At 37.3% G+C, this 18,882-nt stretch overlaps 1 protein-coding gene across 2 annotated transcripts in view; it reads right to left on the bottom strand.

Annotated features, from left to right (window-relative positions):
* Nucleotides 1-18,509, bottom strand: part of LOC126753928 (CUGBP Elav-like family member 2) — a 218,377-nt gene extending 199,868 nt beyond the window's left edge. Inside the window, exon 1 of one of the 2 annotated variants that reach the window (XM_050465703.1) lies at nucleotides 17,459-18,509. In XM_050465703.1, coding sequence (XP_050321660.1) covers nucleotides 17,459-18,075 — 617 coding nt within the window. In that variant the 5' untranslated portion in view covers nucleotides 18,076-18,509. The remainder of the gene's footprint in view (nucleotides 1-17,458) is intronic. The other variant, XM_050465704.1, reaches the window with a different exon arrangement.
* Between the last annotated feature and the right edge of the window lie 373 nt (nucleotides 18,510-18,882).

Below are 18,882 nucleotides of genomic sequence, written 5' to 3'. Positions count from 1 at the left end.
AAAAGCAAACGTCAGCAACGAGTCATTCAAAGTGCCCCAAAACAACAGCTATTGCACAAATACCGTTAGTAAACCCATATACTGCATATGTACGGTATATATACTCATATACATACATATGTTCGAATATTGTGTGTGAAAACCGAATCGATTTGTTTTACTAAAAGCAGTAAATTTGTTTTCCTTTACGGCTTGTTGTTGTTCTCTTTTTACCCGAATGCTGCTGATTGAAAAACTGTGTGTGTATGTGTTTGGTCCAAATTTAAAATCACCAAAGCGTGGCACTAATTTAAGATTAAAAGGCCGTTAAAAAATTCTTGCAATTATCGCGTGTTATTTTTGGTTAGGTTTGGGTATATAAAGGGTATTTTATTAGAGTTATTTTATTTCGAATAAAATTTAAAGGAAAAAAACGGATGAAATGGCCGATATTTTAACTTTACATTTAAATTTTCAAAAATTTGGTTTTATGGAATTTTTTAAGATCTTAAATTAAACCAACGCTACTATACTTGGGGTTACATGGGTTTCCTCGGCTAAAAACAGCTTTGTTCAACAATATTTTTCTTATATACAAACTGAAAAATTTTATTAGAATTTTTTATTGTTACAAATATACACTATTATCAAAAAAGTTCTAAAATTTTTGTGAAAAAAATTTCAAACGCCATTTTCGGTGACCCTTCGGAAAAAAGATACGCCCGCATTGGCAGGAAATACCTTATAGGATCATCTAAAGTGAAAAAAATCGTGTTTTAAATAAAACCTCAACTTAGAACTTGGAGGAAGAAAGAGAAAAAAAACTGAAAATTGGATTTTTGGCAGATTTTTTTCAGTGAAAATTTCGCGAAATTTTTTTTTTCAAATTGTTGTAGTCAAAGAAAAAATCCTTCATTCAAGTTTTTAAGGATTGTAGCTCAAAGACCTGTGTAAAATTTCATGAAGATTGGTTAAGTAGTTCCCGAAAGATCTTGGCAACCGACTTCAAGAACACAGTATCGCGAAAATCGCTTTCAAAGACGGCGCACTTAGCCTAACTAGCCTCGAGCGCACAAGCTCTCAGGGCTGTATGTCCGAAACTATTACTCGGATCAACTTGAAAATTTAGGACAATATTCCAGAGGTTCTGTAGAATGCTGAGGTAATAAAACAATTTGATTTTTTTAAACCCGTAAACCCAAGTAACCCCTTAATAAAGGATTTTCTACATTAACCCAATTATTCTCCACAATTTAGCGCGTAGATGAATATTTCTTGACAACAACGTGTGAAATATGCAGAAAGAAAACCTAGGTATTCTATTCAAAGGCCCTCTTTCACCTACCCTACCTTCCATAAATGTCAAAAAAGTTTTAATAATGCACAGTTGATATTCGAAGACTTAAAAAATAAACACTAATTTCATCCATTTTATGCAAGAGGATACGTTATTGTTAGAAAATATTATTTGTGAATTTCATTAAGATGTCTTGCATATTGGCTCACAGTTGCGGTATATATGTACATAGTAATGTCAACCGTTCATTCGAAAATATTTATATTAGGCATATGGGAGCTAAGAGAAGTATTTACCCAATTTTATCTATTTTTGTACCAAGACGTGCAGTCATCACGAAAATATTCTCCCCCAATTTGAATATTAGAGCTCTCATATTGACCGATATGTTCGGTAAAAATCAGCCATACGCACTGGGGTCCCCATATTTGGTGAGTGGGTACAGAAAAGGTTATAGTTCGGCTTCGACAATTTATCGGCACAAAATGATATACTTGAGGACATTATTTGTGCGATGTTGCCGACTTTACTCATTTCTTTAGTATAAGGTAGAAACATATACATAGTTACCTCACATACCAAATTTTGTTGAAATTGCTCAACTACTACTGTGGGTTAAAAATAGTAAGACTATTTAATTTAAATTTCGGTCGGAAACCCATTCGTCAAAATATATATTTTTTTTCTATGTTGGTATGACTATCAGTGACATCTGTGCCAAATCTGACATCAAAATAATCATGAGTGTTTAATATACGCTTGTATTTTTGATGTACATAAAGTGGATTCGAAGATTTTCACGATGAGTGAAAATATTCAACAAAGAAGTTCCATTAAATTTTGTGTGCGGAATCAAATTTCTGGTGCCAACAGCCTCAACGTTTCGGCCTTCGGTGATAATTGTTTGTTGGAGCAAGCCTTTTTGATCGATACAAATTATTCAAAGAGGGTTGAGAACGTGTTAACGACTTGGACTTGGATCCAGGACGACCATCGACATCAACTGATGATCAACACGTCAATCAAGTAAAGGATTTATTGCTTGAGAATCGATGATTAACAGTCAGAGATCTTACTAGCATCCTTGGCACATCAGAAGGGTCAGTGAAAACCATTTTGAAATATCATTTGAGTCCAAGAAAAGTGAAAGCATAATTGTTTCACAAATCACACAATTTTTTCGAATAACAGCGTCGCGTTAACGTGTGTGATAGAATACTTTTCGACTTCAGGAATGTCTTGACATGTATTATTACTGACGATGAGTCTTGAATCTATTGTATGCTTATGACCAGGAAGCTGATGATCAATAGGCCAAATATCGTGGCAAAGGTGAGGCCAAGCCGAAAAACCACGTCAAAGCAGATCAAAAATCAAGGTTATGTTGACAGTTTGCTTCAATATTTGAGGTGTGCTGCACTCCGAATGTCTTCCGACCGGCAAAACTGTCAACAAGGAACACTATTTGAGTGTTATGCTTCATTTGCGATAAGCTATTCGTCATAAGAAGCCGGAGTTATGAGCCAACAACTCTTGGTTTTTGCACCACGACAATGCTCCGTCCCAAACTGCATTGGTTCTATTTAGTTTTTCGCCAAATTTTCAACCAACATCGTGTTGGCCGGATTTAGCTTCGTATGTCTTCGGGTAATTCAGCAAACTCAAACGACCGCTCCGGCGAAACCGTTTTGAGTGAATTGAAGACATTAAACGTGAATCTCTACACGTATTGAAGACTATTCCGGAAATTCACTTTAACAACTGTTTCGAGGTTTGAAAAAAGCATTGGCACAAGTGTATTGGGGCCAAGGCGAATTACTCTGAGGAGGACGATAATTTTTAATAATAAATTATGAACAAAATGCTTCTAGTTTTTGCTCATTGTTATAGTTCCTGAAAAATAGCAGGATTATATATAAGAGGCGGGATCAAGCGCACTTGTAAGCAATTTAAGCGCAATGGTGTCTCTAGCTTCTGCCATCCTCTGTACCAAATTACATTTTTGTAAGTTAATTTAGTGCTTAGTTAGTTGATAACCACAGCTTATTTCACAGTATAGCAAACTAGTTCGGTTCACCTCTGATCTCTCTAAGTTTTTGAAAACGTATCTATGTATTCTGCAAGTGAACAGAAAATTTGCAAGACAAATAAGATGATAAGTATGTATAAGCTATGCTCATTTGAGGTTCTGGTATCAGATCTGGTTTCAGGAACGATTAACGAAACTCAACACAGTATGTTCGCATGAAACTAACAGTAGAATTTAAGCAGCATAATAGCAATATTAAGAGCAAGAAAACGTTGATAACCATTTGGAAATGGAAGTCCTCTTAAGATGAAAAAAAAAATTATTATATAAGAGTTGGACGACCGCTACAGCATCACTATTCTGGATGCTAGATACTAGAACACCAATACCCATCTTAACTACTTTGCAGCCCTTCAAATTATGAGAGTATGGACTTCTTTGGTGACATACTTTCAGTATCGGTTCTAAAGGAGGAAGAGACTTTCGGGTAATAATAGATAGAAATAGTAAAGAACTTAAAATATCGGCATTCTAAAGAATTATCTGTTAATAAATAACTCAGAGCTTTGGTAAACACAAACGCTATCTTTCAGAACTCTGCTATGAAAGTTATCTGGTATTGTTTGCGTTCAGTTCTAAGGAACCAAAAAGGATAAAAGTGAAAGGTTTTGATGCCTGAAATTGAAGATCGTGATCTCAGCGACTCTTGTTTTAACAAGAAAGAGATAATCTCAAAAAATAAATTTCAAATAATGTTCGTTCGAATGTTAATAAAAAAGTAGGGAGCCTCGAAATTGATTACGCTCTATATAAAATCATGCCGATTTTTGAGCTCTCTCGGATTGATTTAAGCGGGTATCGTTTCAATAGATTAGATTCTTGTAAAAAACTGAATTCTCTTCTGATAAGATCATAATTCTGCAAATATGTTCTAGAACACTAGCTAAATTATCCGAAAAATCTCCGCAATCTTTTCAGAATTTTTTAGTTTGGTAATATTTTTTATGACATAAGCCTGGCAATTGACTTTATTGCGAAAAAAATATGGAGTCCCCCACCCCTTTCGTGGAAGATTTCGTGAAGTGCTTGTACGTAATTAAATTTAATCCTCGAATTAGTTTCGAAAATGGAAAAACCCGCTATGGAGAGTAACACCCACGAGTGCGAATAAGTCAAGAACAAATACGATAATGCCGGCGCGGTATGTGTGAATAGAGGGAACAAATACAATTTAGGCAAAGTTAGACAAATGCAAAACAACAAAGATAATAAAAAATAGAAACTGCGCAATAAAAAGCGAAAACAACGGAAGCCATGATGATTGCACGATGGAGAATGTGAGCCAATGATGGCAACACTGGCAAAACCAAAACAGCAAATAAGTCGGCAGCGGCACGAAGAGGGCAACCATGGCGAGGAGGATAAGTACAAATGCTCGAATTGCTGCAAATGAAAGTACACACATATATACAACTGGATTAGTGTTCGATTGCGGGGGCGGCGGTGTGTGTGGCAACGGATCGATATGAAGCCAGAGCGGCAGGGAAATCAGTAAACTGCTGGAGTAAGCTGCTATGAAAACAACAATGATGGATATAAAGTGTACGCTCAACTCCTTGGGGGCGAAACAATGGCACAAACAACAATAGCAACAACAGCAACAACATGAACAGCAATCTCAATAGCTGCCGCAACACTTGTTGTAAGTAAGCCAGGCTACAAAAGGGCAATAAGGCAAGATGCTCGCATTGTTCTGAACAATTCTAAGTGTACATGAATTGCAGACAAGCGTTTTAAATGTTTAACTTTTGCAAAGAGTGTGAGAGGGAAAGAGAGGGAGAGTGAGTGAGAATTGAGAAAAAATGTACAAATTGGAAGCGCAAATTAACAAAAATTTATCCCATTGCAATTTAAACGGAATATTTTGCTGAAACAAAGCTGAAAAAGCGCAACAAAACGCAAATCAAGCATTTGTAAATAATACAGAGGGAATACACCAGCCACCGCTGGAGATCCATAAGCCACAAGCCACACAAACGCAAACTCCATAAACCACACACAAACACACACAGATACACACAGAGAGACACAGCAAGAGCTGGAAATCGAACTGAACCCACACGAAAGCGTAAATAAAGTGCAAAAGCGGAAAAAAATCCCTGGGATAATGCCGGGATTTAGACACTGAATTGCCGTAGCACCGGGCAACCGAAGCAACAATCTGCCGTAATAACTACAACAACAACAACAACAACAACAAAAACGTGAAACGCAAAAAAGCAAGTAAGTGAAATGGCAGCAGCCGATAATGGAAAAAGTAAGCAATACTCAAAGAATCAAAGGGATAATGAAGCAAAATAAATGCCGCAGGACTTATGCCTGTCTAAATATCAATAGAATGGGATGTGCATGCCAAATTGTATTTCTTACGATTTTCCATCTATCAACAATATCTAACTGTTGTCTGTCTGTTGTATTGATAGTGAAAAAAAATTGGCAATAGCGTAGAGCAGAAATTTTCTTACTGGCTTTCCATATAATTCCAAACCAACACAGGGATTACTGGCGTTGCAGTACATTGGGAAAACCATTTGAATATGTACTTGTGGTGATGAACCTATGAATGGATTAAAACACTCTAGCTCTGAACGTATTCCAAGCATTATCCACAGGAGTAGGCAGAAGAAGAGGAAGACCTCCACTCCGTTCGAAAGGCTAGGTGGAGAAGAACCTGACTACACTTGGAATCTCCTGTAGGTGCCGAACAGCGAAAAGGAAGAACGACTGGCACCTGTTATAAACTCGGTTATTACCGCGTAAGCTGTGTACATATGTATATGTCAATAAAAAAGGATAAGATTAACCTAAGTTTCTAAGGCTCCTAACGCGACTTGATATAAAACTTAAGTTCCTTAATATTTACGCACACATTTCGTGAGGATATCTTGTTAAATAAAATAGTTTTCTTACAAAAACTTGAGTTTTATCGTTAAGTTTGTATGATAGCCATATGATCTAGTGGTCCGATACCGGCGGATCCAATAAATAACCATTTTCTTGCTGCCAAAAGATTGTGTATAAAATTTCAGACCGATATCTCAAAAACTTCGTCTCAGCTTGTCACGCTGAAAATTTACATATTTATTGTATAGGCTCCACCCTGTAATACTCCGATATATATATTAAGTAGGAGTAGCTTAAATCCGATGGAGCCATGAATGATGACAATGTCCAGTTTTACGAAGTTTTAATTCACTGGTAATGAATTTTACTACAATAGGCGGCCATTAGTTCTCGTGTAAACTCTATCTGACAAAAGCTTACATTCAGCTCAGACGAAAGAAGTTCTGGATAGGAAAACAATCTAAAAAACGAAAGATCAAATTTGACCCGGACTGGTCAATATAAACAGCCCACACAGACAGTGTCAATAAATATTTGAATTTTCACCTCCATATGTAAATTTCTCAGCCCGAAAAGTTTTTTGGATCAGTCCAGGTCAAATTTGATCTTTCCTGTATTCCCTACCTTCCTAAAAATATATAATTGAATAACAAAATCACCTTCCTTTTATTAGTCTACCTGCCGTGCCTTCCAAGTAAATATCAAAGTAATAAAAGAAAGCCTTCTTAGTTAGCTTTCGTAGTCAGTTAGCCGACCAGCTCTGAAATCACTAAAGTCTCCCAGAGTTGCAGCAAATATAGTAAAAGAATTTCTAAATCTCTTAGTGGATCCAACATTTTTTTCACGATAAGGCTGCAATGGTTTCCAGAGCATACAGATAACCCTGGTAACTATGAAGCAGGTGAACTGGCCAAAACAAGCACTAAGGCTGAGTATCGGTGAAGGCAATCTCTAAATTGCTCAACAAGCGAGGAAATATGGTATGAACGGCATATGGGCCGCACATGCCGTCTATTAAAATTCAAAAGAAATTTTTAAAAATTTAATAGGAAAATCTAAGAGTTTATTGTTTAATACGCAGAAATACCCGCAGACTGGGAACACCATATAATGGCTATTGTAAAAGCTAGTAGTTGTAGAAGAGGACGCTGCAGTGTTTCTTGACGATTGTCACAATGGATCCCTTAAAGGCCTTGGAGTATCGTCAGACAGCAACTCTACCTGCCCACCTACTATACGTGGATAAGATTTATCTGAAGATAAGTGTGATCCAAGTAGAGGTAATAGCCTCTCTTTGGCAGAACACACGTGAATCGTGGTCAAGCTGTCATGTTATTTTTGTTAAATATTAATTGATATTTGATCATGGAAAGATTTATGCCTCAACAACGTTTATAAGGCGTTTCGCGCGATTCGCTCAACTTATGGTCAACAAAATCGGTATACTGAGCGTACTATTCTCCAACACCCACCTTCAGACCTAGCATTCATTCTTTGAAAATATTTCAGGCGCAATAGGTAGAGTAACCTGAAGAGATACAAGAACTGTTATTTCATCTAGGAAAAAACAACAGTTTGGTGTGGTTTGTGGGACGGTGGATATTTCTTCAAAAATGATGCCAGTGAGAACGTAACCGTCAATGGATACCGCTATGCACCATGATAACCAACTATTTGATGCCTGAAATTGAAGCCCGTAATCTTTAAAAGATTTGGTTTCAACAAGATTCCCAAACATCGCATGTATCATTGTATTTTTTGAGAGAACACTTCGGTGAGCAGATAATTTCACGTTTTCGGTAAGTCGATTGGCCCCCAAGATCGTGTGATATCACACTGTTAGGTTTTTCTTTGTGGACATATATAAAGTCTAAATTCTATGCAGACAATCTCGCTTCGATTCAGGCTTGGAAGCAAAATATCTCTCGTGTCATTCGTCAGTTACCAGTGGAAATGCTCGCACATGTCATCGAAAATTGGACTCAACGGATAGACCATCTGAGACGGAGCCGCTGCTAGCATTTGAAAGAGATAATCTTCAAAAAAAAAAGGCCAAAGAGTATTCTTTCGTATCAATCAATCATCAATATTTTTCCTTAAATTTGAAGTTTCTGTGTTTTTTTTTTTTTGAAGTCATAACTTTATGAACCAAAGACGCTGAACTCCAAAAATATCTCAATTTCATTCGTATTTTAGCGAGTGTTCTTTTGGCGTTAACTTTCTAGACTCGGCTAAAATAATGTGCCGATAGAAGTCACACAAATGTGCCAACACTTTTCTGTATAAAAAAGTCAACATTTGAGCCGTCTGTGCTCATCTTGAACTCATTTATTCCACTTATTCAAGCCCCGACCCTTCACGCAAGCGGCGTCATCAACGCAATTATCTGCTTCATGATCATAATTATGTATGTATTATTAACTTAGATGCCATTCAGCAGGTGATATGACAGCTTCGCCGTCATTTACTAGGCAGCAGGCGATACATTTGCATAACGGGCGCTAAGTATACATATATAGACACAAGCAAACATACAAACACTTCTACAAATATTTTGTGTTGCTAGCAAACATTTATACATACATATATACATAAGTATTTACAACTGTAAAATGTGTTTTTATGCAAAAATTCCTGTTCGCTGGTGGAATTTGCATATCTATATATATATCTATGGGTATATGTACATATGTATCCAGTAATGCCATTTGGCTAGAAAGTAGAGAGTGGAAAGCGCAGCCGACGAATTTACAAAACGATAATAAAATGTGCTTCAGTACATACATATGTATATGAGAGTCAATATGCCTGCATACTCGTATATGTATCTAAATATGTTTGTATGTTTGTATATATTTTTAGGATGATCCTTTAGTTCAGCATGCTTGCGCGCGTTGGCGTTGTGCTAGATATTATGCAAATGCCGCGCTGTTGACACTCGCATTTGCGGTCACATTGCCGCTGTGGCAGCACTGGCTGGCGCAGTCATTGTCGATGTCAACTTTTTATTTTGATCATTTTATGAAAAATTCATTTGCGATTTTATGTGTAATGTTTGATGCGCGTTTTATGTATTTTTTTGCGCTCTCACACATACATACATATGAATATGTGTACATGAAACCTCATGCATATTTATTATTTTAAGCTTGATTGCATAACTGGTGTGTCAGTGGTGAAATTTGAGCATTTCGTGATGTAAAAATAATTGCCATAAAATAGATTAGGAGTATAGTGGAAAATTAGTGAATTTGGGTAGTGGCGTGGAAACCATTAGAAAATGGCTTGTTGAATATTTTACCGTTGAAATTGAGCGTTCAATTTTCGCGTTAGACAAAGCGCTGTTGAAGAAGAGACCGTCAACCGTTCCCAAGAAAGTCAGGTCTACGTTACCGGAATGGGTTCGGAATTTTACCCGTCCGAGGACTGTCAACTCGGAAGAATTCTGCCGCTACAACAACAACAAGCGACCGTCAAGTAAATTAGGTTATGTTAGGCAACGTGACTAATCCGGCAAAGTATCACATTTACACTGTTATGTACAGTCTTTTGTTAAGACAGACGAAAAACTACTGCAGTTGTATATCAGCTAAGGTCAATAGGTCCTTGACCTGTCACAAATCTGTCTGCCATCTATATAACGGGAAGGTATCTATAGACCATTAACAGTATTATGACGTCAATACAGTCCAGTACTGGGCATCACAAGAGGGTCTGGTGTTGAACCCGGAGAAAACGGATCACAAGAAAGCACAAAATTCCTTTATGCGGGTCCCTTTGATAAACCAAACACAACTCTCTCTCAAGAACCGCACCAAGTACCTTGGGATAGCCTTAGACAAACCGGAAATCCACCTACCGGAAGTCAATGGAATGAGTTCAGATGCTCGCTGCGCATAATGGGAGCTTCATGGGAACTCCAACGGCGGCTCTTCAACTGACACTAAACCTGCCACCTATAGATCTCTTCGTTGAAAACTGCGCAGCAAAATTGGCGGGACGACTATTGGCTGCAGCAGAATTTCCATACAGAACGTAGCTCGGTGGGTAATGGCGGTTGGGCAAACACCGACTACATGAACCCACTTTTCAACTGGGAAAGATGGTTCAAAGTAAACATAGAAAAAGGATGGCTGGCGTAAAGGTATGTTAACTACGCGCTCTACACACTAAACATCTATACAGATGGCACGAAAATTGACGATGGAATTGGTGCGGGAATATACTGTCTAGAGTTTAGAATAAGGCAACCTTTTAAGTTTCAGGATCACTGCAGTACATTTCAAGCTGAGATCTTTGCTATTGCGAAATCCACGAAGCTGGCCTCTAATGCACCTGCAAGCAGTTCCAAAGTCAACATCTACGTAGACAGCCAAGCAGCAATCAAGACAGTAACCTCTTATCGGATAGCGACTAAAAATGTCTTGGGGAAGCAGGACAGCAGTGCAAAGTGTTGACAGAATCAAGGGCATCGATGGCTATGAAATAGTGGACGAGATTGCCAAGAAAGCTGTAAGGCTAACATCCGAAAACGTAATCAGTATTGGCAAATCCATGCATTGTCTATACGACGACCTCGACAAAAGCATAACACTGCATAAGTCATCTGCAAAACATCTGGTGGCGACACACGCTAGCAAGATGGAGCCGTCAGATTGAGCAGACTGCAGTAAATGCCTAGTGCAATGCACCATAAAAACAATAATGCACCTCTTGTGCACTTGTCCCGCATTGACAAGATAACGCTGTAAGCGTCTGGTGTTCCACCAGTATGATACACTAGAGGAGTTATCGACAGTGAGACCGCAGAGACTGTTCAAATTCGCCTCACGCTCAAGCATCCTAAGGGAAAGGATGAACTCCATCTGGTATCGCAAAGGATCAAAACTGGTTTATGCATAGTTTACCAGATGAACCTGACCTAACCTGCATAAAGAAATAATGAAATCTCGAAACAAACTGAACGATCAAAAACTAGTGCTTATATGGAAAGCTTCTTTATTTGTTGAGGTATCTTAAGAATATTCGGAAAGGATTACTGTCCAAGTCCACAACACAATACACTAAGAAATTGCGTAATATGCTAAAGGGAATGCCCCCCTAACCTGTGAAGATATACCACATTGCAGCCGAAGTCAAGATTTCCTCTTCTTTTGTTGTTTTTTTAATAACGAAAACAACAAATGAATAATTTATTTTATTATTAGAGCATTCATGTGTATGCTACTAAGGGTCAGTCATATATTTCACGATAATTTTGAAATTTTTAATGTTTTTATGTTTTTTCTTAAACAAAGCTCGTATATTTTGCTTTACACACGAGCACTTACGCGCTTGTATGTCTTCTGCATGCATGTGTGTGCATGCATGGCTGCTTAAAATGTCCTTCCGCTGGTGTGGTGAATAACAAACAACGGTGAATATGAGGGAAATAAATTTTTATAGCAAAGTATAAAAGAATAACGCACAAAGGTTGGCGCAGCTGTCAGTTTTATGAGTGCCGGCATACAAATATACACACACATACAAACACACGCACACATACATATGCATTTTAAGTTGCTCATATGCATTACGGTTTGCTCGTGTATTTGCGCTTATGAACATTCATAAATGCTTTGCATGCATGCAGACAGTCTGGTAATGTTTTGTTTGTACGCATGTATGTATGTATGTATGTGTGCTTGTCTATTTGTGTTATGCTTTCTATTGTGCTCGGTATAGAGCATATGAAATTGGCCCTAACATGAAAAGCATTTTATTTGCTTTAAATTTATTAGTGTAGTTTTTATGGCGCACTGAATTGAGGGTAACACCCGCAGCACACCAACAACAAGCACTCGGATATATAAATATTACTGCACACATATGTATGTAGATATATATTTATAGCCGGCGCCTTTCATTGTGGCCGCTGCAAAGGCAAGCAAATCGAAAACAATACGTGGCAACAATATGTCAAATGTTATTACACATTAAATTAGTCAAGCGTGGTACGACACGTCGTATGAGCAACCGCAACTCACGACTTAGTGCAGGTACATAAAACTACTGCGTCAATAGTGGGCAGGGAGTGTGCATGTGGCGTTAACTTCACAGTAATTTGTTACGTTTCCATATATACATATATATATCTGTCCGTCTGAATGTCAATATGTACATATATACATATGTCTGTGCGCTGCTTAATAATTTATGTAATTCATACCGAAGAAAAAACGTAAGTGCTTTTTTACACACACATAAATACTAATTGAAACCACTTCACACACATACATACACCTACAATAATACCGTTATTCCATACATTCACTCGCGTGTTGCGCACAGCGCGCTTTTTGTGTGCAAATATAGAATTTTTTAATTATTTTGACAAGCATTCGCGTGAGCTCATTTATATGTGGAAGATTACAAGCTTAGGCAAATAACGCCAGCTAATGAAAACTAGCTCATGTCAATTAAACACAGCGTTTTTGTATTATTTTCACTGCACGAAAGTGTTTTGAAAGCACTTAATTCTCAACTTTGTGGTAGTTTTTTGGACGGCAGAGACACTCCATCAATAACGAGCGAAAATCATATTTGCAAGCTGGTGAATTAAATATGAAGCATCAAAAAGCGCGTGAAATTAAAGCACTTTTTACGTAAAAATACAATTGAGAATTTTATATAGGTTTCAACAGGTAGCCAATCGATCGAAAAAAGCTGTTTGTTGGAAGTAAATTTTGCAATAAAAGGTCAGTTTGAAGAGAGCATAATGATTTGAAGCAAAATTAGACAAAGTTCTCAGCAATTTTTTTTTCACTGAATAATATCTAATTAAAGACTTCTTGAAAACCTGCCTTGGGTTGCTTACACTCTTTTTGTTTATCACAAAATTTGAAAAGATTTCGAACAATTTTAAATTTTTCATTAGTTGGTAACTCTTTTATCTCTTTGAATACAGCACATCCGTTTGATGGCAAGCTATAATAAGAAGGCGAAACATTCCTCACCAGGTTTGTGCGCTAGTTTTGGGACCTGCAACGTAAAAACCGCCCCCATGAAAAAGAAACACGATAAAGAGAAATGGCAAACGCATTAAGGATTATGATTTAAGCGCTTGCAACTGGAATGTCCGGTCCTTCAATTAGGAAAATGTAGCTGCCCAGCTGGTTGATGTTCTCGTAACACTAACGACCCGCGAAAAGTCGCCACACATCACCTCTTCGTCGATTTCAAAGCTGCTTTTGAAAGCACAAAAAAGTGTTCAATCCCAAAGAATGTTTCAGACAAGGCGACTCCCTTTCGTGCAACTTCTTCAATCTACTGCTAAAGCAAATAATTCGAGCTGCAGAGCTAAACAGAGAAGGTACAATCTTTTATAAGAAAGTACAGCTGCTTTCTCCAGAATGTATAAGACAGCGAAGCAAATGGGTCTGGTGGTGAAAGCCGAAATATTTCTTGTCATTAAACAAACAGTCGTGGCACTAGCGACTTGGCTCTCACGTCACTGCTGACAGTCATAACTTCGAAGTCGTACTTTAGGTTCAATACTGACAGTCTCCAAATCCAACGCAGAATAACTCCTGCCAACAGAAGCTACTTTGGATTGAATAGGCAATTGAGAAGTTAAGTACTCTCTCGACGAACAAAGATCAAACTCTATAAGTCGCTGTTATATGACAATATCTAATGAGTCGACACTACGAGTTTTCAAGAAAAACGTTCTGCTGAAGATTTGTGGTACTATGCGAATTGGTGAAGGCTAATACCACAGTTGACGGATCGATGAACTATTCGACGCATCCCCCCACAGGGGGAAGCAGAAGAAGAGGAAGACCTCTGCTCCATTGGAAAGACCAGGGAAAAGTATCCCCCCACAGGATGAAACAGAGGAAGAGGAAGACCTCCACTCCATTGAAAAGACCAAGGAAAAGGACCTGACTACACCTGGAATCTCCAGTTGGCGCTAAACAGCAAAAAGGAAGGACGACTGGCACGCTGTTGTAAGCTCAGATATAACCGCGTAAGCGGTCTCTACTCAATAATTAAGAAGAAGAAGGTATAAAATGATAGACCTGTATAAAGGTGTTAGGTTTTCAGAAACAAAATCTCAAAAAAACATAATTTTTTTGGTATAACCAAGCAAACTCTTGAAACTCTCTCTAGAAACATTTTATAGAATAAACAAATTTTTTGGAATGACTATCAATGGAAATGTGCATAACTGATATCAAAAATGTAATAAGCAACCACGAAAGCTTTGTTTCGAACGCTGAAACCACCAACAACATTAAAATATATTTAGTCGTTTTCAGGACACTGCGTAACCTGTGGAAATATGATTATATTGTTAAAAAAAAATTTTAATCGGGTAGGACAGTTTTCAGACAGAGATGTTACGAAGCATCTGCTTTCTAAATAAAACTTATATGTTTAAGAAAAGTATCTTTAAAAGTTTTGAAGTCTTAGGGACCCCTTTCAAATGATTTATTGAATTTAGTGTGCTTATCAAGGAAGCAAAGCCGACTCGAATTTGTAACCAAATGTTCAAAAAGAACTCTATGGAGTTACTGATTTGGCATATACAGATTTGAAATATTAGAAATTTCGTTAGATGGGAGAGCAGACAAGGGCAAGAAACTGGTATTGAATTAAGAACTAAATTCGAGCCTTTATAAATATGTAATGTTTAAAATATCACTATTAAAATATCACTATTTCTGATGCCAACAGCGTTAAGTTCATAAACTATCTAATTTTGGCTTCAGACTGAAAAGCAATCTGTTAGTATAAATACCAAACAAGTCGTCTTCGATTCGCCATTTCTCTGTTCGCTAGCAATGAGCGCTGCTCGCTTACAAGCCATAGTAATAACAGAGTTAGAGATGAGTTCCACACAATAAAGAGAAAGAGAGAGAGAGATATATATAGATATCTAACTAAGCGCTTACTTCAGGTTTTAGACAAGCTGTAATATTGTGGATAGATCGAATGACAAATTATTGTCAAATTGGTACACAAACTTTGTTACTGTAATAAAATTTAAATCTTAGACAAATATAAATCTATAACGCTGGACGAATCGAAGAAAGCTAAGATATCTCTTTAAAAGTGTTGTAATTTTTATTCAGCTTTTATACCATACATATGTGCCTCACATATTAGACAGATACCATTACTGTGAATGAACCAACTGTCAACTGTCTGTTGAAAATAGCAACAAAGATTGTTCTTCAAGGTTATTGAAACGAATACTCGAACAGCTAATATGCATTTTTTAACGGAAAAGATATAAGAAAATTTTTTGAACAATGAAACTAATGCGCAATAAAAAATAAATAATATTTACTTTATTTAAAAATTTAATACCAAACTATAATATGCGAAGTTTGTAAAAAAAATTTGGATTATTGGCGAACTTCGTATATTGGACTGGATTTCTGAAAATACTCTAAAACAACTCTCGATAAACAGAGAGCTTCTCATACTACTGCGGGCAAAAAAAAGCAAGACTTTTTAATTTGAATTTCGCACCAAAACGCATTCGTGAAAATATTTTGTTTTCTAGGTGATATAGGTATCAGTGACATCTACAAGTATGTCATATATCACAACAAAATAATCATTAGTGTTTGGTATACACTTGTCTTTCTGAAGTACATAATATGCATTCGGCGATTTTTACGATGAGTAAAATTATTCAACAAAGAAGTTCCATTAAATTTTGTGTGCGGAATCTAATTTCTAGTAACGAAACCTTCAGAATGTTTCTGATTGGTACAAATCATTCAAAGAGGATCAAGAACGCGTTGACAACGAACCACGTCCAGGACCGTCACAACATCAACTGATGATCAACATGTCAATATAATAAAGGAATTGATCTTTGAAATGAATCGACTATTAACAGTCAGAGCTCTTACTGGCAGCGTTGGAATACCAAAAAGAATCAGTGAAAACCATTTTGATAGATCACTTGGGCCTAAGAAAAGTAAATGTATGATTGGTTCCAAAATTACACAATTTTTTTCAAAAACCAGCATCGCGTGAACATCTGTCTAACAATGATTTCCGAGTACCAGGGTGTCATGAAACATGTTATTACTGGCGATGAGTCTAGATCCTATGCCTGCGATCCGAAAACAGACGACCAATTGGCCGATCATCCTGACAAAGTTGAGCCGAAGCCGAAAAAACCACGTCAAAGCAAGCCAAAAATCAAGGTTATGTGACAGTTTTCTTCGATTTTCGAGGTGTGGCGCACTGCGAATTTCTTCCGTTTGGCCAAACTGTCAACAAAGAATATTATTTGAGTTTTATGCGTCGTTTACGCGAAGCTATTCGTAAAAAGTGACCGGATTTATGGGCCGACAACTCTTGGTTTTCGCACCACGATAATGCACCTTCGCATACTACCTTGATTCTTCGTGAGTTTTTGCCTAAACTTTGAATCAATTTCGTGCCGCAACCACCGCTTTATCTAATTTAGCTCCGTGTGAGTTCTGGCTATTCAGGAGATCGAAACGACCGCTTCGGGGAAATTGTTTTGGGTCAATTGAAGACATTAAACGTGAATCACTAAGCGCTTTGAAGGCTATTCCGGAAATTTACTTCAAAAACTATTTCGACGATTGGAAAAGAGTTGGCTCAAGTTTATTGGGGCCGATGGGTATTACTTTGAGGGAATGGATTTTGAAGAATAAATAAAGAATATTAAAATTATGAACAAAGTCTTACTATTTTTTGCCCACAGCAGTATAGTTGGAGAAACATACATAATTTGATTTAAAATCATATTGAACAACATATCGTTTAATAATATTTCGTTCATAGCAGAATTTTTTAAGACTTGAAAACTTTCGAAGAATATAAATTTCATGTAAAAATCTTTAGGTTAAAAGCCTTAAACATAACTTAATACACTAAAATAAAGGGCAACAACAATAAAATGACATTGCAACAACAACAAAAGGACATTGCAACAATAATAGAAATGTTAGTTACTGAGGTGACCACAAAATAGTTGTCAGAAAGGACATGTGGTGTACAGCACTCACCAACACACACACATGCACACGTCTATGTGTGACTACGACAAGGCAACTAAATTTTACAGTTTTGTTTACATGTATATGTATGATTGTGCAACAAAAAGTTAGTAGTACTACGATTTGAACCAATTTCGCTACAGTTTGCTGCCAACTATTGTTATTATTATTATTGTTTTTGTTTTTTTTGTTAGTGTACGGTTATGAAATACTCACTTCTCCTTCAGGCAACTGCGAAAGTCCTGCTGCGAATCGGACTCCTCCGGCATTTGCTGTTGCTGTTGTTGTTGTTGCAGCAGCAGTGATTTCTGTTGTTGCAACAGCTGTTGCTGAAACAACTCATGTTGCTGTTGTTGCAATTGTTGCTGCTGCTGACAGTAGCTTTGCAACTGTTGCTGTTGCGTTGGCGATATAGTTTGCTGTTGTTGCAATTGTTGTTGGCTATGCTGAGACGACAGCTGCTTCTGATAGGGGTGTATGCTGTTGTGAGTGATGTGGCATAATTTATTGCAATTGTTGTCCAGTCCATTATAATGATTGCCATTGTAGCGTTGCTGCTGCTGTTGTTGTTGTTGCTGTTGCTGTTCTCTCGTTCCAGGCACATGTGTTGCCTGCAATTGATTGGCGGATTGTAGTTGCTGCTGCTGCTGCTGTTGTTGTTGTTGTTGTTGTTGTGTTCGTTGCGCAATATTCGTCTCGGACGATTGATTGACTCGGTAACCGAGCGGCAGCTGCTGCTGTTGCTGCTGCTGCGACTGTGCCTGCTGGGACGGACTATTATTGCCAGAACCAGGTGAAATTTTACCGGCTAAAGCATCGAGCGAACTTAACATTATGTTAACGCTTTGCTGCGATTCTCAATTTTTGTGTCTTGCGTCTGTCGTAACGGCAGGCGACGCTTATACGTGTGGCCTCCACCGGACAATGTGGCTTCTGTATTTCGGCAACTGTTGCTAGTATTTATGCTTTCACTTTTGTATTTTCTGCACGCTGGCCGATAGCTCATACAACAACAAAATATTAACGCAAATCAAATCGAGCAATCGAAAGTGCTCAAAAGCGTAGCGCCAGAAGCTTTTAAAGGCTTAAGCTCCTTGTTTGAAGTTTGCACTAGAGTGTGCCTTAAACGCACTACTCTCCACTCTCGACAACTTTTACTTTCAGTTTTTATTAATAACGATTTTCCGTTGTCCTTTGTGTGCGCACAACTGCTTTGAAGTTCGTTTGTTTGTATAAATTGCGGAAATTCGCTCGCGTTCGCTTTTGCCTGAAGGAAAAGTATATAAATTTTGAAAGTTCGATATTAGTATGAGTGACACTCAAAATGTATGTGCGTATGTTGTTAAAACGAAAATGATTAGATTACATAATGCATAGTGTAGCGGGGTAGTAAGTATTTCCGATTGCGAAATATGTTAAATTCAATGTTAAATTGGCTAATTAAGTTTATTGTAGATGAAATTAGTAATAATATATTTCGCAGTTATGATATTCCGTACTTAAAAAGAGTTAGACTAGTTTTGGAAACTTTCTAATTTTTTGTTGAGTCTATCTTAATTTTTCATGAATAATTCCACAATTTTTATTTTCAGGTTTTATTAGAACCCCTGTAGATTAAAAAATAAAGCGTTGGCTTTTCG

This window comes from Bactrocera neohumeralis, chromosome 3 (genome assembly GCF_024586455.1).
Source record: "Bactrocera neohumeralis isolate Rockhampton chromosome 3, APGP_CSIRO_Bneo_wtdbg2-racon-allhic-juicebox.fasta_v2, whole genome shotgun sequence".
NCBI lineage: Eukaryota > Metazoa > Arthropoda > Insecta > Diptera > Tephritidae > Bactrocera > Bactrocera neohumeralis.
This window is presented reverse-complemented; position numbering and strand designations above follow the sequence as displayed.